The sequence below is a fragment of the Saccopteryx bilineata genome, chromosome 10, assembly GCF_036850765.1.
Source record: "Saccopteryx bilineata isolate mSacBil1 chromosome 10, mSacBil1_pri_phased_curated, whole genome shotgun sequence".
Taxonomy (NCBI): Eukaryota; Metazoa; Chordata; class Mammalia; order Chiroptera; family Emballonuridae; genus Saccopteryx; species Saccopteryx bilineata.
Window position 1 is genome coordinate 44,031,095 of NC_089499.1, and position 25,908 is coordinate 44,057,002.

At 47.1% G+C, this 25,908-nt stretch overlaps 2 protein-coding genes across 2 annotated transcripts in view; both read right to left on the bottom strand.

Annotated features, from left to right (window-relative positions):
- The window catches only part of ESYT3 (extended synaptotagmin 3), a 53,089-nt gene extending 38,902 nt beyond the window's left edge, over positions 1 to 14,187 (bottom strand). The window contains exon 1 of the mRNA XM_066244903.1: positions 13,762 to 14,187. Coding sequence (XP_066101000.1) covers positions 13,762 to 14,097 — 336 coding nt within the window. The 5' untranslated portion in view covers positions 14,098 to 14,187. The remainder of the gene's footprint in view (positions 1 to 13,761) is intronic.
- Positions 1 to 25,908, bottom strand: part of FAIM (Fas apoptotic inhibitory molecule) — a 182,458-nt gene that overhangs the window by 145,843 nt on the left and 10,707 nt on the right. The window lies entirely within an intron of this gene.

A 25,908-nucleotide genomic window follows, 5' to 3' on the forward strand; every position in this document is an offset into this window, starting at 1 on the left:
GGACAGAATGTCTAATTGAGCAGAGGATTGCTCTTATTGGTGGACCACGCTTTACAGCTTACAAAGGACATTCCAGGCCCTGGCCAGTTGGCTCAGCGGTAGAGCATTGGCTCAACAGTAGAGAGTTGGCCCTGTGTGTGGATGTCCTGGGTTCAATTCCCAGTCAGGGCACACAGGAGAAGCAACCATCTGCTTCTCCACCCCTCCCATTCTCCCTTCTCTCTTTTTTTTCTTTCTCTCTCTCTCTTGCAGCCATGGCTCGATTGGAGCAAGTTGGCCCTGGGTGCTGAGAATGGCTCCATGGCCTCGCCTCAGGCACTGAAATAGCTCGGCTGCTGAGCAACGAAGCAATGGCTCCAGGTGGGCAGAGCATCGTCCCCTAGTGGGCATGCCGGGTGGATCCCAGTTGAATCACATCCAGGAGTCTGTCCCTCTCTCACCCTGCTTCTCACTTAAGAAAAAAAAAGAAACAAAGGACGTTCCATAGACATTTTTACTTGATCTAATGTTATACAGTAAGTCACTGAGTTACAAACATCAGACTTACGTACAACTCATACTTACAAAAGGAGTACCATAAAGGCTACTGGTCATCAACTGCAGCTGGACATCAGTGAAAATGATATCATAGAGTTACTCTACTCCCATGGCAAAGAACTAATCAATGAAGACCTTATGGAACTAGAGCAGCAGATGAGAGCATTTGGGGAAGAAAACAGGGATCTAGAAACTACAGAACCTGACCTCTGGTGGCACAGTGGGTAAAGCGTCAACCCGGAAACGCTGAGGTTGCCGGTTCAAAGCCCTGGGCTTGCCTGGTCAAGGCACATATGGGAGTTGATGCTTCCAGCTCCTCCCCCTTCTCTCTGTCTCTCTATCCTCTCTAAAAATAAATAAATAGAAACTACAGAACCTAAAAAGTTTTCTACAAAAGTGTTAGCTGATGCTTTTTGTCTCTTTGAAGCAGGAATGGCCAACTTAGAGGAGCAAGATCCTGATATAGAGAGGTTTGCCATACAGTTGCCGAAGGCCTGAGATGCTACAGGGTCATTTATGATGAGAGAAAGGCTCTATTCAAACCTCCATGATGCCGACTTCAAGAAACTGACTCCAGCAACAGAATCAAACCCTGACTCTCTAACAGCAGTCCCATTCCTCCAACAAGTCCACCATCTTCTGCATCATCCAGAATTATCTAAGGTTGCATTTGAAGATGTTTAAGTATTTATATACACAGAAAAGTAAAAATAAATACTATGTTAAGACAAACATCTGTCTAAATTGCATGTATAGGTAAATGTACCTGTTCCAACTTACATACAAATTCAACTTAAGGTAAACCTAAAGAACCAAACCCATCTCATTTATAACCCGGGGACTGCCTGTATAAAGTGAACTGCAAAAATACAATTATCCTCATTTTACAGATGGGAGGCTCGGAGACTAGTTTGTGCTTGCCAAGGTAACCCAGGTCACCAGAGCTCAGACCTTCTCACCTGAGTATGATTTGAGCCAGCCTTCAAACATTTCCCCTTCCCCTCCTCCACCTGAGAGGCCAGTATTTGAAATTCATTTATTAGTGTTTCGTTACTCTACTCCTTGTGCATTTAAAATGGAAACTCCGTTAACCTGTTTCCTCGCCCACAAGATGGGTACACTACTGCCAGCTCACCAGAGGTCCTGAGGAAACTAAAGGGACCTTGTCAGTAAGGAGCTCAGTCCCCTGTGGGCTCAGAGTAATGCTCCATGAGCGGTGACTGGTTGAAAGTTGTACAGATCCTGGAGGTGCAGACACTCTGACACCTTTGAGCTCAGGTACATGCCAAGAACAAGGTCACCTGGGCTGTGTGTTTCCTTCTGCCTGACCCAAAGCCCAGCAAATTCTCTCCTGGGTCCCTCTGTGCCTGCAGCTATTCACGTGGGGAGAAGATAGCACAGCGACAGGGGTTGAGTCCACAGAGGAAGGAATGTAGTTGGTGGTTGTTTCCCGGGCCTCTGCTGACTGGCCGAAGGCACTGTGTCCCCAGAGGAAGACAGCCACGGATAGGCTGGGCCCCATCCCAGTGAGCCACCCATGGGAAAGTCTGCCCAACGGGAGGCGCTCCATTGTGAGGTGTGGCCAAGGGACCCAGCCGGAGCTTCTGTCTTGTGTCTTCCTCTCACTAGGCAAACAAAGGGAAGGCAGAAATAGAAGACAGGTGGCTCACTCCCAGACAGAGTCCTAAAGTCACTGCATTTGCTCCAATTCCTCATGATGCTCTGAGTGGTTGGGACCAGCTGGGGAGAGACAGCTCTGTACCCAGCAATACAAAGGGCTAGACTCAGGCAGAGGTTCGCAAACCGTTTTGTACAAAACACCACCCAGAGAGCTCATAAAAACATGGTTTCTTGGTTAGGGCCCTCAGAAATTTTGATTCAGGAGGACTGGGGTAGGGGTCTGGAAACTTGCACCTGTACCAAGCTCCTGGGTCATTCCAATCATGGTGGAGGAGGGTGTGGAAGGATGAGGACTCAGGGCTCCAGGCTGAGGACCTGCTCAGGCCCTGGAAGAAGGTAGCTCCTGTGCCCCCCGGGGTTCCTGACTAAGGCTCCAAAGTCCTAGCATGTGTCTCCAGCTGTCACTCATCGGAGAACACCAAACTCTTACCAGCCACCTACGGGCCTCAATTCTTTTACAAAGGGACTATCACTTGTGCCACTAGAAGCAAGGGGAGGACAGAGCTAGCAGGCAGAAAACCACAGCATCACCATTCCACCGGCTCTGGGCACTGCCCCTCCCCTCAGAGCTGAGCCACTCCCATCATGTCTGCCTTCTGTAACCAGGCAGAGCCTGAGAACGAGGGGCTGGTTCTGACTCACTTCCTTCAGCTGAGGTTTCCCGCTGAAGCTGGTAATTCCTGTGCTGCCCAGATCTACAACCAAGAGAGATAATAGACACAATCCGCTCCTAAACAGAGACAAATGCGGCACTTCTAGCAAGGTTCCTTCCTCCCTGGTGAAACTCGAACTATCCTGATATAAGTTCTCAAAGAAAGCTTGGGCCCTGACCACTTGGCTCAGTGGACCGAGTGTCAGCCCAGTGTACAGACATCCTGGGTTTGATCCCAGTCAAAGAACACATGAGAAGTGACCATCTGCTACTCTTCCCCTCCCATTCCCCTTTCTCTCCCTCTTCCCCTTCCACAGCCAGTGGCTCAAATGGTTTGAGCGGTGGCCCCGGTTGCTGAGGATAGCTCAGTTGCTCTGAGTATCAGCCTCAGGCACTAAAAATGGCTTGGTTGATTTGAGTATCAGAGCCAGACAGGGGTTGACAGGTAGATCCTGGTTGGGGTGCATGTGGGAGTCTTGTCTCACTATCTGAAAGAAAGAAAGAAAGAAAGAAAGAAAGAAAGAAAGAAAGAAAGAAAGAAAGAAAGAGAAAGAGAGAGGGGGGAGAGAGGGAGGAAGGGGGAGGGAGGGGGAGGGAGGAAGAAAGGAAGGGAAAAGGAAAGAAAGGAAAAAAGAAAGGAGGGAGGGAGGGAGGGAAAGAGAGAAAGAGAGAAAGAGAGAGAGAGAGAGAGAGAGAAAGAAAGAAAGAAAAAGAAAGAAAGAAAGAAAGAAAGAAAGAAAGAAAGAAAGAAAGAAAGAAAGAAAGAGAGAGAAAGAAAGAAGAGCCTGGGAAATTGTAAAGGCACCAGGTGGAGTCACCGGGATCTCAGAGGTCTGCTCGTCTCCCTTGGGGAAGTTGAAGTAGCCCGAGTTTCAGCCCCCATCTAGGCTTCCCTATATTCACACACCTCTCTGCAGTTGGTGTCCTTGGTCAAAGTGGGCTAATATTTTCATGACAGCATTTTTAGACATTGCCATTGGAGTGGCAGTAATGAGAGCTTGGAGGAGAGACAGACTGAAAAGCAAACTCAAGTCTAAGTCAGAGTTCCAGGCTGGCAGAGGCCACCAGCAAGGCACCTGTCGGGGCTCGGTCTTCAGGTGGTCATGTGCTTTATTTCTCTTATTTAGGAAGATAATTCCACAGCAGTGAGGAAACGGAGCCAGAGAGATGGTGACATCTCACTGGGGCAGGGCCCACAGACAGGCTGGGGTCAGAAGGCCGCAGGAGGCAGAGGGTCACAGGGCTTCCCTCAGAGGGCCTGCCTGTCACTAGGTGAATCTTGCTCGCTTTTCCTCACAGGAACGGAAGCTCCACCTGGCCACACGCAGACACAGAGATACAGAGACACAGCCAGAACTACAGACACATTCACAGAATCACACAGACACAACCCTCTTTGCTGGGATAAAACACAAACCTCATGGCTCTTTCCTGCTCCAAAGGACATCCTTACAACACACACCTGCTGGCTCAGACTGCTGAGTCAGACTGCTGGATAGGCAACCCCTATCCAGGCTCAGGGAAGAGAGGAGATCCCTCAGTTTGGGTGTCCTGCAGGGATGTTCCACACAGGAGGCCACACTGACTTCAGGCTGGTCCCTGCTTTCCCCGAGAGAAATCCTGCCCATTGGGTGCCTACCCAGGGGTTCCTCTTCTACCAGGAAACAGTCCCTCAATTTCACTTGTCTCCTGATAAAGCACAGCCTTTTCTTCTTCTTTTTTTTTTTTCTGTTTGTGAGAGGTAAACATCCAACTGTGAAAACAGCTGAAGTGGGAACAAGAATCTTTTTTTAAAAAATATTTTTCTGAAGTGAGAAGCGAGGAGGCAGAAAGAGACTCCTGCATGCACCTGGCAGGGATCCACCTGGCATGCCCACTAGGGAGTGATGCTCTGCCCATCTGGGCTGTCGCTCCATTGCAACTGGAGCCATTCTAGCGCCTGAGGCAGAGGCCACAGAGCCATCTTCAGTTCCAGGGCCAACTTTGCTCCAATGGAGCCTTGGCTGCAAGAGGAGAAGGGAAGGGAAAGATAGAAAAAAAGGAGAGGGGGAAGGGCAGAGAAGCAGATGGGCGCTTCTCCTGTGTGCCCTGACTGGGAATCGAACTTGGGACATCCACTTGCCGGGCTAATGCTCTACCAACCAGCCAGGGCTGGGAATGAGAATCTTTAATATGTCCATAAGTTGTTTTTTTGTGTGTGACAGAGATAGAGAGAGGGACAGATAGGGACAGACAGACAGGAAGAGATGAGAAGCATCAATTCTTTGTTGTGGCACCTTAGTTGTTCATTGATTGCTTTCTCATATGTGCCTTGACCAGGGGGCTACAGCAGACCGAGTGACCCCTTGCTCAAGCCAGCAACCTTGGGCTCAAGCTGGTGAGCCCTGCTCAAACCAGATGAGCCTGCACTCAAGCCGGTGACCTCAGGGTTTCAAACCTAGGTCCTCCGTGTCCCAGTCCAATGCTCTATCCTCTGCGCCCCCAACCTGGTCAGGTAAGTTCTGACATACCAATTTAATGAGTAGGGACTTGAGAAACATGGGCTAAAATTTATATAGGAACATTCACTATAGCATTCATGCAACAGATTTTTATTGAAAGCCTACTATGTCCTGGGCACTGAGCTGTGAACTGAAGGTACAGTGATGAACAGGAAATGTGTCTTACCTTAAGAGAGTATTCAGTCTGGAGGAAAAAGTCAGACATAAAATAGATGCAAATCAGCATAGCAAGTGGAGTATTAGAGACATGCTCAGGGTACTGTGGGGCCTGAGGGGAAGGGTCCTAGAGCAGGTGTCTGAGCTTGGATTTGAAGGAGGAGGCAAGGGAGCCAGCCAGCCAGATGTAGAGCCTGACTGGTGGTGGTGCAGTGGATAAAGCATTTACCTGGGGCGCTGAGGTCCCAGGTTTAAAACCCCAAGGTTGCCAGGCTTGAGTGCAGGCTCACCAGCTTGAGTGTGGGGTGAGGGTACCAGTTTGAGCCCCAAATTGCTGACTTGAGCAAGGAGTCACTGGCTCGGCTGAAGCCCCCTGCTCAAGGCACGTATGAGAAGCAATCAATGAACAACTAAGGTGCTGCAATTATGAGTTGATGCTTCTCATCTCTCTCCCTTCCTGTCTCTCCTGTGTACTAAAAAAGAAAAAAGAAAAGAATAATTAAAGTCCCAGAAAGATGTAGGAAATGCCACCTACCTCGGCCAGCCATGTGAATAGGGTAACCTTGGAAATACCCCAAATAATCAGTGTTAGAGAAATGGCTAAGCGACTTAGGATATATTCATATTAAAGGTGTCATAATCCTTAAACGTGTTTTTGGAGAATGTCTGTAATATAATATTAAGAATATAAAAAAATAAAAAGGAGTACAAGATTTTGAAAACTGCTTTCATATGGACTCTATGCAAAAGAAGTACACCCAGACATTATTTCTCTCTGGAGGGAGGGATTGTACATGCTTATTCTAATTTTTTTAATATTAGGCATTTCCCAAATATTCTACATTGGAAATATTTGTACTTTTGTAACCAAAAAAACCCCCATATTTTTAGCCAGTTACTTAAAAAAGTAAACACAATATGGGCAGAGGACTAGACTGGATGGTTCTGGGGTTTTGAAGCCTCCTTTGTCCTGGAGAAGTTCCTTGGCTTTTTACTGAGTGTTCTGAGGACTGTGACTCCTGGCACTCCGGGAAGGGCCTTCTGGGGCAGGAGCATCGAGGGGGCTTGCAGGAGCCAGCCCTGCCTCCAGAGTCGGAAGGAGAGGGTCAGGTCTCAGAAAGGATGGGGTATGTATTAAAGGGGCTTTGTCCCTTTAATGGTTCCCACGGGGAAAACATCTTACCTGTCTCTTTACTATCTGCAGTAGAGGATGGGGAGAGAAGGGGAATGGCTCTCTTTAAGCACATGCGAGCACTTTGGGGCTTCAAGCCCTAGGTTTCCTGAGATTTAAAAATCCCTAGAACGCTGCCAGGAGAAGGGAGCCTAATGGGGGGGGGGGACAGGACGGAGGAGGGAAGGCACCTCGGCCCTGCTCCTCTACATCAGAGGACGGCTCACGTCTCCCCACAGCTGACCCAGGTCACTGGGGACATCTCCACAGAGGGGCTGCCTGCCTGCTGTCATGGCTTTGGGCCAGGAGGCCAGAAGCCAGTGGAAGCTGGTGATCAGCTCTCCACACCTTCCTGCCCAAAGGACAGGGGCCACGAGAGAGGAGGAGGAGGGCTGGGCTGTCCCACCTTTGGCCCTGATCCTCACCCCCCAGGTGACCTCTCAATAACTCTGGTCCTCAGGCACTTGGCTTGGAGAAAAGGTTGCCATTGACACTCTATCTCAGAAAGATTCAGCCCCTTATAAATTGGGCAACAGGCAGTCTCATGTGAGTATGGGCGTCAGAAATTTCTGTCCAGAATCTGCTCGTCCAAGGAGATGATGAGCTCAAGTGGCCAAACCTGTGGAAATCTTTGGGTGCAGAATGACCCAAAACCATACCGCAGCCAGGAACACCAAAGTGCCACTCCTCCAAGGAGGCTACCTGGGCCACTTCCAGCCTGGGCTAGATCCCCTCCCCCAGGCTTTCTCAGAGCCTGGCACTGCCACATTGTAGGACTCATCACCCTGTATCAGAAAAGGCTGTTGCCCAGGCTCTGAATCCCATCTAGCCTGGGGGTTCCTCACGGGTGGGGCCCTCTTGTTACTCACGTTGGGCCAGCCAGTGGCACTGTACCTGACATACTGCAAGCCCTCGACAGATGTTTGCCTACTGAGTAAAGGATGCTTGAGATCCCTGTGCTGGGCTTGGAAGGAGGGAGGGCCACATTCTGTGCCTTCTATTGCCCAAGCCTGGCCCAGGACATGATAAGTCCATGAAGCATCCCTATGACATGGGGGCAGAGACCCAGGGGCATGACTACAACCTGTTGTGTCTCTTGTTTCCTGAGGATGGGCCGGACTTCAAGCCATATGAATGACCTCACAGGGCTTCAGGGACCTTGTGGGCAGGAAGTCCCCCAGTTCCAAGTGACCTCCACCCAGTCCTGATGTTTAAAATCAGGTTCCACACACTGGCTCGGAGAATTGAGCTTTGTAATCTAATTTGAGTGCCCAGCCTAGTTCAGGCTGTCACTGTGTCTACTTCCCCTAATTAACAAAAGCATCAGTGCAGGACGGACCATGAGAGCCTGGCCCCAAGAAGGCTGGGGCTCCACCTATAGAAGGAATGCCAGACTCTCAGGAAAGGAAAGCACTCAGCCCTGGCTCTCTGCCTGGCACAGAGGGACCATCCCAGGGGACCAGCATCCCAGGGATGCTAACCTGAGCCTTGGAATAGTCACCACTTTGGGGGAATGGTTCCCCTTTCAGCCATCATCCCTCAGATGCACCCAATTAGATAGTGGGTAGGCAGAAAGGTTGGGGAACAGGGTCCTGTGGGCAGGGGACACCAGAGAAAAGCCAACTGGGGACTGATTAATCATTGAAGATTTCTATAGCTAAAAACACTCTATAGAACATTTCCTAAATTCTCCTCATATCTAGAGAGAGATCAGGGACCCAGAAAAGACAGGGACCTTCACAAGGTCCTCAAAGAATGAGCGTAGAATCCAAGTCCAGACCTGGCACATCACATCAGCCCACCCAGCAGATACACGAGTTAATTGTTCCTAACAAGGCTGCCAATTGATTGCTATCAGCTGGCAGAAGAACTAGCCTGGCCAGACCTAAGACCACAGACAGACAAAATGCCAAGTTTTCTGACAGTATTTTCCTCTCTCCACCTGGCCTCAGGCCCTCATCCCCAGAATGGAGCCAGGAGAGGCTCTCATCAAACTTCCCTCTGCACATCAGCCCACTGTGCAAGGGGAAAACAAATACCTGGTAAACAAACCAATCAGCCACCTGAGCACTGGTCAAGGGCCTGACGAGTAACCATCACGGCACACAGCTGTGAAGGGCTGCTCGCTACGTGAGTCCAGGAGTGGCCTGCAGAGCTTCCACCAGGGACCTGCAGGGGGTGGGGGGACAGAAAAGCAGCCACGGAGCGCAGAGCACAGAGGAGCAGTACTGAAGGTCAGAAGGGAAGTGGTTTCTGAAGCTGGAATCCGTGAGGCTCCAGGAAAGCCCCAGGCAGAACCAGGGCACAGGAGGAAGTCTGCACATCCCTCCTCCCTGCTCCTCACCTCTCTGCCCCCCCGGCCCCCCCCCCCCCCCCCCCCCCCCCCCCCCCCCCCCCCCGCGCGCAGCCATCCGGCTCCTGTCTGGACACTTGGCACTTGGGATGGGTTTCACATTAGGAGGTCGAGTGCGGAGGCCTGGGAAGTGGAGAGCGCAGCACCAGCCACCACTGAGTCGCCACCTGGTGCCTGCCTCTGAACGAGCAGCTTTTCAGACACCAGCTCACCACAACTGCGTGTGCAAACAACTGTCAGGGCCTGCAGCTGGATGAGAGGCGAGCTGGGATTTCACCAGCTCTGTAGCGATGAGGACTCCACTGTTGTCACTACGCTGTCCCCACAGTCCCGAGCCCTGGTGGGGCTAGGGGTAGGGGCTGAAACACATGGCCGCACCTCTGTCCACAGGATGAGCAGTGGAGACACCGGCCTCCTCTCTCCATGTACTCCAGCCATGGTCACCAGACAAGGGGGTCCACAGGCTCTTTACTCACGACCCCCTTTACAGCTGAAGAATCTCTTCTTCAAGCTACATCCTCCATTGGGGGATGGAGCAGGAGGGTCATCTGAAGTTGACTAGACACAACCTCCTTTTACAGGTGTTTACAGGTGGGGGCAATGAGACCCAACAAGGGAGAAGCAAGTCCAGGGTCACCTGCAGGCAGCAGCTTGGTGCGATGCCGCATGATTGACTGTTGATCAGCTCGCCCTGGCCTTGACTTCCCCTCACAGGGGCCTGGTGTAAATCAGAACCTGGCAAGCTTTCCAAGCACACACATCTCTGAAGCAGCAGGTGGGCCGGACCCTCCACACACCTGCATACAGCCACATCCACGGCCTTGCAGACCCTCAGCTTTCCTTCAATCCCCCAGCCTAGGGGTTGGCCATGCTCATTTGTAAAAATAGTCCTTGATATTGAAGGAGGTCATAAGCCATCAACCCCACTTTCTTTTTTTTTAATTATTATTATTATTTATGTATTCATTTTATTTTATTTTATTTTATTATTATTATTTTTTTTGTATTTTTCTGAAGCTGGAAACGGGGAGAGACAGTCAGACAGACTCCCGCATGCGCCCGACCGGGATCCACCCGGCACGCCCACCAGGGGCGACGCTCTGCCCACCAGGGGGCGATGCTCTGCCCCTCCGGGGTGTCGCTCTGCCGCGACCAGAGCCACTCTAGCGCCTGGGGCAGAGGCCAAGGAGCCATCCCCAGCGCCTGGGCCATCTTTGCTCCAATGGAGCCTTGTCTGCGGGAGGGGAAGAGAGAGACAGAGAGGAACGAGGTAGTGTGGGGGGGGGAAGCAAATGGGCGCTTCTCCTATGTGCCCTGGCCGGGAATCGAACCCGGGTCCCCTGCACGCCAGGCCAACGCTCTACCGCTCAGCCAACCGGCCAGGGCCTTATGTATTCATTTTAGAGAGAAGAGAGACAGAGAGAGAGAAGGGGGGGAGGAGCAGGAAGCATCAACTCTCATATATGCCTTGACGGGGCAAGCCCAGGGTTTTGAACCGGTGACCTCAGCAATCCAGGTGGATGCTTGATCCACTGCGCCACCACAGGTCAGGCCTCAATGCCATGTTCAAGCAAGGAAATCAGTTCTCAGAACAGGCAAGGTGGCATCCTGAAAGGCCTGCGTGTAAGGATAAAGACATCTGTGCTCCAAAATCATGGGCAAGGCTCGTGCTGCCCGCGCCACACCCAGAGAGAGCCATGTCTCTTTGTCTCCATAAACACTCCATCCCCGTGTTTCTCAGGAGGCAGAGAGAGGACGGAGAATATTCAGCCGAGTAGGTCGCAGGTTTTGCACATCATGGCTGGTCAACCTTCGTCTGGCGGTCAGAGAGCCCACATTCACATCTATTGCATGCTCTTTACAGGCGTTCACACGGACCACCAGCCTCCCCAGACCTTCTTAGTCTGGGTTCCTCATCCCAGTAATGGGTGCCCAGCTCCTCAAATCAGAAGGTGCCCCGGAAGACCCCTGGATCCCTCCCTCACCCCTCTCTAGAAGCCACCATGTGCCCAGAGTCCCACTCCACACATCTCTCATCTCCTCCCCTTGGGGTTCCTGCGGACCTCTTGGCTCAAATCAATTTTTCAACTGGCCTCTCTCCTCCAGCTTCACTCCTCCCTCCAGGCTGTGTTTACAGCACCTTTCTAAAACCTTCCGCAGGCTCCTCACAGCCTTCAGAATCAGGCCCCGCCTCCATCAAGCCTGCCCTGTCATTCAGCCCCAATACTGCACACTTCCGCCAGACCGAAGCACACCACGCTCCCTCACATACTGGCACGGCACCTCCGTGCTGGGCTTGCACGCCTCTTTCCGCTTGGATGCCCCGTGCAGCACCACTGCCTCAATCCAAAAGGCTACCCAGGCCCTGGCCCCAGAAACTGGCCAGCCACACCAGCCAGGAGAATCTGGAGAATGCAGGCTGAGGTCAAGCCTTCCCAGAACCTCTGCTCAGCAAGCAGGAGGCTGTGGACTGGGGACAATCTGATGTGGAAACCAGATATGATGTCCTTTCCGCCAGACCTGTGTCCCCTGACTGGACTTTGTTCAGACTCTTGTCTCCAGCTTCCCTGAGACCTCTATGGCAGTCACCTCTCATGCAACTACCTCCTGCCCCAGACTGCCCTCTTGCCCTCTTCGTAGGAGAGACACCATCAACTTCCTCTGCGTCCCAGCATCCAGCTAGGTCAGACCTGGGGTATGGTTTCTGGGGTGAAAAACCAGGAAGTACCTTCTTGTATTCTCAGCTATCAGGCTGAGCACTCTGTTGGCTAGGAACATACAGTCCTGGGGTCCTGTCCCCCAAGAAAAGCCAGAATAATTTCTATAGTATTTGTATGCATAGTGATGGGGGGGTGCCCTATCCGATCTAATTTTTGCCCCACTTTTAAAAACAGTGACTTTGCATACAGTTATATGTCTAGAGGCCTCCCTAATATAAGGAGGGACAGAAGGGGAGGGCTGTCAATTGGTGAGGTCTCATAGGTTCACCCTCATGGGCTAAGGCCACCGTGGGGGTTACAACAAAGATCTGACAGGTGGCCTATGTTCCCTCAACAGTGAGCAAGGAGTGTGGAGAGGTCCAGGCCTGCTCCTTGGGTCCACACCTTAAGGATTACAAACCCCCACAGAACCAGGATGACCAAAATCTGGAGGAGATAGGTCCCGAACACTGACCCTGGGGCAGCTACCCTAGGAAAATGGTCACTGTGTCTTTTTATTGCACACCCTTAGCAGTAAAAGTCTTTGGCCCCCTGGTCCCCAGTATACATAAACCTAGTTACAAAGCTTTACAATCAATCCAGATATTAAATACTAGTTAAGTGTATGGGCTAAATTGTGTCTCCCAAAATTCATATGTTGCAGGCCTAACCTCTAATACCTTAAAATGTGACTATATTTAGAAATAGGGTCTTTATGAGGGTGATTAAGTTAAAATGAATCCATCGGTGGGGGATAATGTAATCTGACTAGTGACCTGATAAGAAGGGCAAATTTGGACACACATATGTACATGGGGAAGGTCCAGAGCAGGCACGGGAGGAAGACAGCCATCTCCAAGCCAGGAGAGGCCTCCAAAAAAACCAACCTTCCCAACATCCTGAGCTTGATAACTTTCTGTATTAAGTCACTTTGTCTGTGACTGTGGTATTTTATGTCAACACTAGCAAACATGCTGTAAGGCTTAAATTCTCTCTCTTTTTTAAAAAAATTTAAAATAAACAGGCCTTTCCAATATTTTATTCTTACCCCTCTTTGGATGCTACTGTCATGGGTGGGTGTGAGGAACTCACGGCCTGGCTGGACTTCAGCATACAGGCCCCAAGCCAGAGGAAATGAGGGGTCTAGTGGCCACTGGCCATGTTCCCTTGTGAGCCTGGGTCTATCTGCAGGAAATTCGAGAAGCCCATCCAGAGCCTCCAGCACCCAGGAGGGTAGATTTGCCACAGAACAAGTCTTGCCATCGTCTCCCAAACTCACCTGATCATAAGATAGACCAAGCAGTCTGAGTCCCACCTGGGAGTTGTGAGGTGAGGCCCACTTCTGTTCAGTGGGCCAGGCCATTCTCAGTACCGGGCCATTCATTCCACACCAGGAGATAGGTGTGTGGCTTAGAGGGCATGTGTGGGTGTGGGAGTGGGAGTGTATGGGAGTGTCTGAGCATCCCTACCACACAGAGGGAAGAAGCCCTTGACCCAGCTCTGCCGGCCTCTCAGCTCCATTCCTGAATTCCCATCTCTAGTCCTGCCCTTCCTCTCTGCCCGGATCTCTGCTCCTGGTCACTAGTTTGCAGTTTCCGTCACTATATTTGTCAATCAACCCTGTGTTCGTTCTTTGAATCAACAGGCCGGTGTAGGGAAAAAAATGCTCTGTGCTTCCTTTCCGAGTAACTGCAGTCCCAGAAGCCCTTTTCTCCTCGGTGTGGCCCGCCAGTGACTTTTCTCCCAGGCTCTGGACTCTTACAGTAAACCCAGGTTCCCTCTCTCAGTGCAGCCGAACCAAACGTGGGGAAGAGAATGAGGGTGGCAAGGGATATGGTCACCACCCTTAGGGTATGTGAGCCAGGTGTGGTGGGGGACCAGGTGTGCGGGTGACCCAGCTTCCGCTCTCCCTCCGGTCCATGAGTCCCAGCTCCCTGGCAGACCGCAGGTCGTTCCGAACCTCCAGAGGCATCCACCCAAACTCCGACCCCTGCCCGCTCGGCCCGGCTCACCCAGGCTGGCAGGTGCTGGTCCCGCAGCTCGCGGCTGATGAATTGGCGTTCATTGTCTAGGAATTCGAAGGCGGCTGCCAGGCGCCCCAGCTTCCCACGGCGATTCCTGTGCCACCACATCCACAGCACCGCGCCGAGCAGCAGCCAGATTATGCTGAGCCCCACGTAGCCGGCTACATAGACCGGCACCAGGTAGAATAGTACGCGCGCCACGAAGGTGTAGAGCTCTGGCAGCAGCTGGCGGGACAGGCGTGGCTCGGGGCCCAGAGCGCTCTGCTTTTCCCGGGCACTGGGGACACCAGGTGCGCCAGGCGCGCAGGGCTGCTCTGCTTGCATCTTATCGCCGACTTGTTCTTTCCAAAAGCTTCACTTGGGCTCAGGTCCGCGCGCCCCGACGCCCGGGCACATTTGTCCTCCAAGAGCAAGAACTGAACCACCAAGGCGCACCTGCCCCGCAGGACTCGCAGGCGTCGTCTGGGCGCTGGGTGTGAGAAGGTCCAGTGGGCAGCGCCTTTCGGCAAGCCGTCAGCAGCTGATGATGCGTCCGCCCCTAGGGGCGGGTCCAGGCGGAAGGGGGCGGACGCTTGCCTGGGTCTAAAAATCAGCCAGTTGGCAAGGGCGCCCTAGGACCTCAAAGTCTCGCTCAGGCGTCAGCGGAGGGTGCAGTTGCAACACTGGATTAGAAGCTGGGGTAGACCAGGAGCTGCCCCAGGCAGTATATGACTCACCAAGGCAGGCGGACAAGGTTTGTTATATGTAGATAAACATCATCTAAAACCTGTTTGATACACCCAGGCTACAATATACCCTGTAGACTCTTAGTTGGGCATTCCAGGGTGTCCCAGCCCCAGTGTCGACCTGATCCTGTGTTTGAGCCCTCCAAGTGGCCCCTAGAGCCCTGCATCCCCTTTTCTAGCATCTATAAAGCTGAGACCTAGTTCCCAGCCCAACCTGAGCTCAGGGACCCTCCTGTGCCCATAACATCTCTGCCCTACACTCCCTACTCTCTGTGCTGGTGTTTTGTTTCTTCTTCATTCCTTGTATCATCAGACCAGGACAGACAGAGGGCCAGGCCGGTCCTGCTCATCTCTGGGACACCCAGCATGGCGAGTGATGGATGACTGACATGATGAGCAAACCCTAGGGAGCTTGGGGGTCAGATGTGAAGCCCAGGGTTTCTATTTAATCCTTGGTGAATGATCAGAGCAGGTGGAGAGGTCTGGCTTTCCAAGTTCAGACAGTAAATCTCCAGGAGAGCAAAGAATAAATTTCTGTTGTTTTAAGTCACCCAGTTTGTGGTCATTTGTTTTGGCAGTTATGGAAGTTAATACAGCCACTGACGAGGGGCAGGCACTATGCTAGGCACAGGAGATTAAGGGTGAAAATAATAGACAGGATCCCGTCTCTCACAGAGCTGACATTCTGGTGGGGGAAGACAGACCACAGTCTAAGAACAAGAAACGAGGTAAGGAAAAGTGCAGGGCAGACAAAGCAGTAAGTGGTGTGAGAGAGTGACGGGCATGGGTGGAGGGCTACTTTAGGTAGGGTGATTTGGAAAGGGCTCTCTGAGGAAGTCACATTTGAGTTGAGACCTAAGTAGAAAAGAATAATAAAAGCATACATACAATTTCATGCTTTTAAAAAATGTAGTATCTCATAAAAGCATCTTTCCTTTGGAGCAGAAAGAGAAATAACCTCTGCTATGTAGACGTCACTTGCATTTCCTTATGGGTCTCTAGAGTAATTTTCTTTGTGTCTGCTCTCTCCATCAGCCTGGGAATGACAGCAGCAGCTCTGATATGTCCTCTGTCTGGCACCGAGTCTGTCACACAGGAGGAGCTGAGGGAGCACTGGGTAAGAAGAGTAGGGTCTTTAAAATTCATTTGCCTGAATTAAAATCTAGACCTAAGCAATGACTCCAGGAAAGGTCCTTAGTTTCTCAGCAGTTTGGTTTCCTCATATGTAAAATCACAGTAATACTTAAATCATATGGTAGTTAGGAGGATTAAGTAAGACACTGTGTGTATGAAGCTGTGTAGCCAGATGGGGAAGGTGTCAAGGAAAACTTTAGTCTTTTGTCTATATTGTTTGGGCTTTTACAGAAAAAATAGAGTTGTGCATTATCTGTATAATTTAAAATTTTTTATTGTGATAAAATACACATGATATTTACTATCTTAGCCATTTTAAGTGCACATTTCAGTGGTATTAAATACATTCGTTTTGTTGCACAATCAAACCACCCCTCTCATCTTTCAAAACCGAAACCCTTTACGCAGTAGATACTAACTCCGCAAACCTCCGTCCCCTCTTCCCCTGCCCACCACAACTCTGCTTTCTGTCTCTATGACTGACTGTTCTGGGGACCTCATAGCATGGAATCATACTGACTGCTTGTGACTGGTATTTGATTTTTCTGACTGTTTTATTTCACTTTGCATATTGTCCTAAAGGTTTATCCACAGTGTTCCTTGTATAAGACATTCCTTCCTTTTCAAAGCTGAATAATATTCTGTTGTTTGTATAGACCACATTTTGCTTATGCATTCATCTATTTTTTTTAATTCAATATGAAGGATTTTTCTTGTTCAGATATTTCCAATATATTGTTACAAGATAATAGATTGACAAAAAATATTCTTCAATGGAAAAGTACTCATTTAGATAATATTACAATTTTTTTCTTACAATTATTAAAAATAAGCATGTAAGCATAATTACAATATAAAATATTACAAATGTTTCTATTATGCATTTATCATATTATAGTGTACTATTGTTGCAATGAATAAAATGTTTATTTACTATATTGTTTCCTTCAATTTATTTTTGTCCTCCTTTTCATTGTAAAAAAGTTGGTCACCTTACTGATGTGGCCCACCTACCTCTTATCTGCCTACTCTTACCCTTGTCTTTGATTTGTTCTCTACTGCTAGAGTAAGTTTTCCAAAATGGTCAACCAGATCAGGTCACTTTAGCACCTATACTTCCCCAGTGGTTGGATTTGCTGTAGAGTAGACTCAGGTGCCTTAGCAGGGCCAGGCCTGCTGCAAGGCTGGTATGGCTGTGCCTTGCTCTCGGCCCCACTTGAATTGTCCAGAGGACTCAAGTGGGTCAAATTGTTGTCCCCCAAAATATATGTCCAAGTGCTAACTTCTGGAACTTGTGAATGTGACCTTGTTTGGAGAAGATCTTTGCAGATATAATTAAGCAAAGAATCATGAGATGAGATTATCCTGGATTATCTGGTTGAGCCCCAAATCCAAGGAGAAATGTGTTTGTTAGAAAAGAGAGAGACAAAGACGGGAGAAGAGAATCATAGTGAAGAACCTTTTCCTGTAAAGATGGAGGCGGAGATTGGAGGGATGTGTCTATAAATCATGGAAACCCAAGGACTGCTGAAAACCATGAGAAGCTAGGCAGGAGGCATGGAGGGGATTTGATCACACTCCTGTCTTCCACAACTGTTGAGAGGATACACTTCAGTGCTTGGAGCCACCAAGTTTGTGGAAATTTGTTATAGCAACGCTAGAAAACTAACACGAGTGCATTTTTGAAGGCACTTTGGTGGGTTGGGAGGCCTTTTCCTAAATCACACAAAAGTTTCTTTACAGCTAGCATGGCCCCGAGTCTTCCGTTATGTGATCACTGCTGTCTACTCTCTTTTCACCCCCTATTCCCTTGGCCAAGTCCTGTTTGCCAAGGACTTCCTGGAAATTCAACCCAGGAAACTCGGGCCAACAGTTTGCTATGAATACATATAATCCAGGAACAGCCAGATGGAGGGGTGCACAGGGCACCGTGTGCTGGAAAGGGTGCGGTTTTCATACTTCTGCTCTCTGAGCACATCAACACCTCCACATGTTCTCCAACCCAGAAGCTGCCTGAATCCCACACTTTGGGGATTTTTATGGAGCCTTGATCATATAGGTGTAATGGATCATTAACTCAATTTCTACCTCCTCTGTGGAGGATGGGAGTGGACCTGAAAGTTCAAGTTTCCAATCACAGCTTGGTCTTTCTGCTGACCAGACCCTAGCCAGGAGCCCACAGCAGTCACTTCATTGGAAGAAAAGACATTCCTATCTTTCAGGAGATCCCAAGGGATTCAGGCAATCTCTGTCTGGATCCAGAGTCAAAGACCAAAGGATAAAAAAAAAGATGCTCTTACCACTTAGGAAATTACAAGGAATTCCCCCTGCCAGGAAAGATGTATCTCTTTTCTAATATCTGACAACAACAAATGTCAAGTCATGACATCTGGTGCCAGGTTGTATTTGTCCAGAGAAACAGGTATCTTTTGCTAATTCACACAAAGGTGTCAAAGGGAGGAGGATAGCAATGCTGTGGTTCCAGGATTTGTTCCCTCTAAGTAAATTATCCTGGATACTCCACCTTGCAAAGATGGGACTTCATATCTTAAAAGTGTGATTCCAACTTTGGCGCCTATGGAGACCTTCCTAAGAAGTCAATATTCATGGAGTACTTTCAGTAAACAGAAAGCTAGGCAATCAGAAGTTCTATAGAATGATCTCTGGCTGCTGGCGCAGTGGATAGATTGTTCTGGCGGAGTGCTAGTCTCACAGGTTCGATCCTGGAGGGTCAGGGCACATAGGAGAAGCGATCAGTGGCTGCCCAACTAAGAGGAACAATGAATTTATGCTTTCTCTTGCTCTCTTTATCCCTTCCTAAAAAAAAAAAAAAAAAAATTCTGTAGAATGAAAAAAGAATCATAACATCAGTCTTTTTAGTTCTATTTCCTACTAAACCATGCAGGGTTTTCATTTTGTCAAGCCGTTTCTATTTGTCTCCGAATTCTTTTAAAAAAAAGTAATGCTGCATATATAAAGTATGTTTGTAGACCTATTCCTCAATTAAGTTTCTAATGATTTTATTCCCATTGTGTTGGCCAGACACATGAGATGTCACTCTAAAAATATGGGCTCTAGAGCCACACTGCCTGGGTTTGAATTTTACCTTGGCCACGCCGTCTGTAGCAGCAGCTTATGTTTCTCCCTGCTGGCCACAACTATTCTCCTGTTCCTTATGCATTTTCTTTTCTTTTTTTTTTTTTTTTAGTTTTAAAAAAATCTTTATTTCAGGTAAAATTAATATTATCTATAATTTAAGATAAAGGAAGCACGCTTTCTTAAGTCCATTATTTTAGGTAATTGTGATTTCCATGAACAGAGTTACTGAGAATCATTTAAATATTTGCCTACATGTTTCCTGGAAACCTCTGTACATTTTCTTGGTAGGAATTCCAGTTTTTCTGACTTCTTCCCTCTCTTTCAGGGAGTCCCCTTGGCATTTTCCACAAAAGGCTGGATTATCACAGTAAGCCTTTACGTGCTCTTTCAGCATTCATCTATTGATGGACACAGGTTGTCTCTACCTTTCAGCTGTTTTAAATAATGTGATTATAGACATGAATGTACAAATATCTTTTTGAGATCCTGCTTTCCATTTGGGGGCTTATATACCCAGAAGTGGAATTGCTGGATCATGTGGTAATTCTATGTTTAACTTTTTGAGGAACCTCCATACTATTTTCCACAGCAGATGTTCCACTTTACATTCCCACCAACAGTGCACAAAGGTTCCAGTTTCTCACCAACATTTGTTTTTTTGTTTTGTTTTGTTTTTAATTTATAGGAGCTATCCTAATAGGTATAAAGTGGCATCTTATTGTGGTTTTTATTTAATTTTTGAAAAAGGTGCAAAAGCAATTCCATGGAGTTTATTATATGTCAACTATGCCTTAATAAAGCTGCTAAAAAAAAAAAAGAGCCCTGTATGTTCTTGCAGTATTTAAAAAAAATTTTTTTTAATTGATTGATTTGAGAGAGAGAGAGAGAGAGAGAGAGAGAGAGAGAGAGAGACAGGAACATTGATCTGTTCCTGCATGTGCCCAGACCAGTGATCAAACCAGCAACCCCTATACTTCAGGGCAACACTGTAACCAACTGAACTATCTGGCCAGGGTTTGCAGTATTTTTTTTAATTGAATTTATTAGGGTGACACTAGTTAGAAAAACTGTAGAGGTTTCAGCTGCCCAATTCTGCAACACATCTCTGTACACCATATTGTGTTTACCACCCCCACCCCAGTCAACCCTTCGTCCATCCTGATTTATTCACCCACACCCTTCTTCACTTCCCCCCCCCCTCTGGCAATCAGCCTACATTGTCTGTGTTCATGAGGTTTCTCTCTCTCTCTTTTTTTGCCTTTTATGCTCAATCCCTCCACGCCCCTCACCCAGCCTTCCGTACCCCCAGCTGTCAGCCTGCTCTCTATGAGTCTGTCTCAATTTGTCTGTTAGTTCATTTTGTTCATTAGATTCTACATCTGAGTGAGATCATATGGAACTTGTCTTTCTCTGGCTGGCTGATTTCACTTAGCATAATGCTCCTCAGGCTGTTGTGGTTTTGATTTGCATCTCTCTGATGATTAGTGATGTTGAGCATCTTTTCATATGCGTGTTGGCCATTCGCATATCATCATTTAAAAAACACAAAAAAATACTTCTGAGGATATGGATGGAATATGCAACATGGTGACCATAGTTTAAAAAAATACTGTATTATATGCTGAAATCTGCTAAGAGAGCAGATCTTAAAAGTCCTCAGCGCGCGCACACACACACACACACATACACACTTCTTGATTATTTACAAATTCCTGTTTAATTTTTAAGTAGGGATTTTTTAGTTTGTTCATTATTGATTTCTTATTTAAATCCATTATAATTTCAACCTTCAAAAATATGTTGAGTCTTGTTTTATGGCCCAATATTTAGTCTACCTTGGTTCCATGTATTCTAGAAAAAGTGGTGTATTTTGTATTTGCCAGGTATATTTTATAAGTGTAATTTAGATCTAGAAGATTGATAGTTTTGTTCAGAATTTCCATAGTGTTATCTTTTTTTTTTTTTGTCTAGCTATTCTATAAGTTACTAAAAGGGTTAAAAATCTCCAACTGTGGCCCTGGCCAGCTAACTCAGCGGTAGAGCATCGGCCTGGCATGTGGAAGTCCCAAGTTTGGTTCCGGGCCAGGGCACACAGGAGAAGTGCCCATCTGCTTATCCACCCCTCCACCTCTCCTTTCTCTCTATCTCTCTCTTCCCTTCCCACAGCCAAGGCTCCATTGGAGCAAAGTTGGTCCAGGCTCTGAGAATGGCTCCATGGCCTTCACCTCAGGTGCTAGAATGGCTCTGGTTGCAACAGAGCAATGCCCCAGATGGGCTGAACATCACCCCCTAGTGGGCTTGCCAGGTAGAACCCGGTTGGGCGCATGTGGGAGTCTGCCTCTCTACATCCCTGTTTCTCACTTCAGAAAAATACAAAAATAAATAAATTTCCGACTGTGACTGTTGATTTGTCTCTTTCTTCTTTTAGTTCTGTCAAATATTGTTTCATGTATTTTGAAGCATATATTAGGCTCATACACATTTATAATTATGTCTCCCTAATGAATTCACCATCTTATTATAAAATGTCAGTTTAGCTCTGATATTGTCTTGAAGTCTATTTTGCCAGAGATGAGGAGAATCCCTCTAGCTTCCTTGCGCTTACTGCTCATATGATAACATCTCTTTCCAATCTCAGCTGTGTTCTCATATTTAAAGTGTCCCATATGTATAAAGTTGGGGCATTTTTAGAAACTAGTCAGACAAACTCTGTCTTTAATTGTAATGTTTTGCCCTTTCGTATTTAGGGGAATAAGTGATACCCGTGGTTTAAGTCTGCTGTATGGCTCTTTGTCCCATCAGCTGTTTGTTTCCTTTTTCTCCTTCTACTATTAAGAATATTAAGCAAAGGGAGAATCAACAGTTCTTCAATGACAATTGAGACTTTTAACACGTTTACCTCAGAAATTGATAGACCTAAATATAAAATTAGCCAGACTGAGAAATCTGAACGTGTTACACTATTACACTTTGACTTAATTACTTTAATTTGTAGAACACTGCACCACAAAATGGCCAATGATACTCTATGTGCTAAGCCATAAAATTAAAAGGATTGAATAATATGGAGTATATTCTCTAACCACAATAGAATTGAATTAGAGCTTAATAAGATAATTAGAAAAACCTGAAATATTTGGAAATGAAATCTAATCCATGAGTCAATGAAACAAAAAAACCACAAGGAAAACTGGAAAATATTTTAATGAAAAAATACAACACATCACATTCTGAGAGATGCAGCCAAAGCAATGCTAAAATAAAAAGTCTAGCTTCAAATGCTTATATTAGAAGAAAAACTTAAAACCAATAATCTGTGTCTCTAATATGCAAAAATTTGGTAAAAGAAATGCAAACTAAAACTAATGTAGGAAGAAGGAATCATAAAGACAAATGTAGTAATAAAATAGAACTTAGACCAACAATTTCAGAATCAATGAAACTATTTGGGTGATGGACACACAACACAATCAACAGTTCAAATGCTATAGAAATGTTTACCTGAAACCCAAATACTCTTATTGATCAATGTTACCCCATTAAATTTAATTTTCTTAATAAATAAAATTAATAAAACCAACAATAGATTATTTGAAAATATCAATAAAATTGATAAGCTTTTAGCTAAACTGACCAAGGAAAAAAGAAGGAAGACATAAAATATAATATCAGGAATAAAAGCAGGGATATCATTGGAGTCTCTGTAGATATTAAAACAATAATTTAAATATTATGAACAACCGTCTGCCAAAAAAATTGGACAACCTAGATAAAACGGACAAATTTTTTCAATGACAAAACTACCACAACTGGCCCAAGAAGAAACAGAAGATTTGTATAGTCCTACATTATTTCAAAAATTGAATTTGTAATTTAAGACTTCCCACACAGGACACTCCAGGCCTGGAAGACTTCACTTACTGATTCAATGAAACTTTTTTTGTTGTTGTATTTTTCTGAAGTGAGAAGCAGGGAGGCAGAGAGACAGACTTCCGCATGCGCCCAACTGGGATCCACCCGGCATACCCACTAGGGGTTGATGTTCTGCCCATCTGGGCCATTGCTCCGTTGCAACCAGAGCCATTGTAGCGCCTGAGGCAGAGGCCATGGAGCCATCCTCAGCGCCTGGGCCAGCTTTGCTCCAATGGAGCCTCGGCTGCGGGAGGGGAAGGGAGAGATAGATAGAGAGAGGGGGAGGGTGGAGAAGCAGATGGGCACTTCTCCTGTGTGCCCTGGCCAGAAATCGAACCTAGGACTTCCACAGCCTGGGCCAGTGCTTTACCATTGAGCCAACTGGCCAGGGCCTCAATGAAACATTTAAAAAAAAATCAAATCTATACAAACTTTTTAAAAAAAATAGGGAAATATGAACACTTCTCAATTTATTTTACAAAGCTACTATTATCTTAATATCAAAGCCAGATTAACACAGAAAAAATGAACAGAACCACATTTCTCATGAAATAGATGCAAATTTAAGTAAAATTTAATAATCGTGTGTGTATGTATGTATGTATGTATGTAGCTATCTCTAAACTTCTGTAAATACATATTAATCCCTGGAATACGGTTTACATAATAATAATGATGATTGTTTCTGATTGGTTAAAAAAAACTTTTATTGTATTTTCATGCATTGTTAAATGTTTTTTAACAAACATATCATGCAGAATAATTCTTCTTTAAAAAAAACAGTTATGTAAATAAGCCTACTAATAAGTTCTAGGTGATGAGAATAAGAAGCATTTTTGTTTTTCTTTGTATGTTTCTGGGTTTTTCTAATAAAAGTAGATATTAGTTGTTGGTTTGAGCACACAGTCTAAAATTTTAGGTGATTTCTTTCCATTCTTATCCAATGTTTTCTACTGGGAATGTGTATGGAATTTTATCAAATATCTTCCTGGCATCTACAGAAATTACCACAAAATTTTGAAATTATCCAAGTACTGAGCCATCCTTGCATTCCTGGTGGGACCAGCACATTGCACATACATCTGCTCAGTAAGGTGCAATAGAAAGCACACTTACCCACTGTCACTCACACCCACTCTCTGGGTAAGCTCTTCCTCACTCTGGATGCAGTCTTGCACAGCTTTCAGTTTTCCCAATTATTTTTGGCCTAAAACAGTTTCATTCTAATTATCAAAAAGCCCTATTCAATCTAATATTTTAACTCTAACCTTTTATCTAATCAAAAAATTTCACTGGAAAATGTGGTGGGGACAGGGTCATCACCTCTTTCCTAAGAGCTGTTTTGGGAGCTGTATCAGTCAGGGTACTCCAGAAAAACAGAACAGTAGGATTGGTTTGTTGTTTGTTTACGACAAGGAATTGGCTCACATGTATATGAGAAGTTCTGCTATCTGGGACTACAGGCTGGAGACCCAGGAGAGGTGATGAAGTAATTCAGTCTGGGGCCAGCAGCTGGAAACCAGAGGAGCCCGTGATGCAATTCCAAAGCTGGGGCAGAAGACCAAGATCCCAGCTCAAGCAGAGAGTGAATTCTCCCCTCTTCTGCCTTTTTGCTCTATTCAGACTCAGTGGACTGGGTGACGCCCATGCACACTGGGGGAGGTGGTCCTCTTCACTTAGTGCATCCATTCAAGAGCTAACCTCATCCAGAAACACCTTTGCAGATATACTGAGATCAATGTTTAACCAGGTATCTGGGCACCCCGTGGCCCAGTCAAATTGACATAAAATTAACCATCATAGGGTCCCTCTAGGAGAGGACAAAGGTCAGGAGCAGGAAGGTGCACTAGTTTGGTGCATTGTGACATGGTGACGGTGCCCCTGGGGTGTGCCGCACTTACAGTTACTGAGGGGGGCTTGCTCCCCCAACATTGAGGCTCAGGCAGCACCCCCTCAGGGTGACAGTGTAGACTTCTCCCCTCAGTCCTTGGCCGTCCCTGCGGGGAGTCTCCACTAAATACCACTCCCTGCCATGAGGCTAACCATTAGCCCACAGTAAATATGAACACGCCATTGCTGAAGCTGAAGTCTTGGAAGGCAGGTGTAATGCCGGAAGGTCAAGGCCAGGCCGGTTCACGTTGGATTTGGGCGGACGGTAGAGGAACTGTGCGGCCAGAAAGCGTTGGGCCGTTTCCATTTAATAGAATCTCGCAAAGGTGGATGAGCAAACAGGTGGGGGAAACTGCTTCTCAGGCAAACAAACAGAAAAAATGGCCCCTCACAGTGGAGGGCAAGCAATCCACAGCCCGCCATCTACAATCCCTCCTGAGCACAAGCACCCATAGTCTTACATAGGCCATGCACACGTGCCTCTGCCACGTGCTCACACACCAATCAAGCAAAGTGCTTGCAGCTGGTAACCAGCGAGCAAGCCTAACAGCTGTTTTCCCCACAGCAGGCCTCTCCTGAGACGGGCCACACTCAGGATTTGCTCCCAGACAGTGCAGCTCCAGCCACGGCCTCAACCTGGGGTCTTCATTGGTTCCCGTGCCCTTCAGGTTTCAGGAGCCCCTTCTGTGGCCTGAGTAGAAGAGAGGGGGGGGAGAGATGCTCATTGACAACAGTTTTAGTCTGGAGAGTTCTAGTTGGCTGACAGAGGTCAGGCAAGTCCCTCAGGAAAGGGAGGTGGCCAACCACTCCACTCTTGCTCTTGGCCTGTAGGGCTTCTGCCAACAGTCAGGCATCAGGAAGTGCTGTTTTAAGATCCCTTACACTGGGCCTGACCAGGCGGTGGTGCAGTGGATAGAGTGTCGGATTGGGATGCAGAGGACCCAGGTTTGAGACCCCGAGGTCGCCAGCTTGAGCAGGGGCTTATCTGGCTTGAGCCAAGCTCACCAGCTTGGACCCAAGGTCACTGGCCTGAGCAAGGGGTTACTCTGTAGCCCCACGGTCAAGGCACATATGAGAAAGCAAACAATGAACAACTAAGTTGTTGCAACGAGAAAACTAATGATTGATGCTTCTCATCTCTCTCCGTTCCTGTCTGTCTGCCCCTATCTATCCCTCTCTCTGACTCTCTGTCTCTGTAAAAAACAAAACAAAACAAAAACCTTACACTGGAATAACCCTCCTGGTCATGGCAGAGTATTCTTTTTACACACTGCCAGATTTATTAGTATGTTTTCAACGTTTGTACCTGTTTCCATACGTGAAATCTCTCATTTACTTTTTCTACTTGCTTTATCACACTTTGATACTAAGGTAG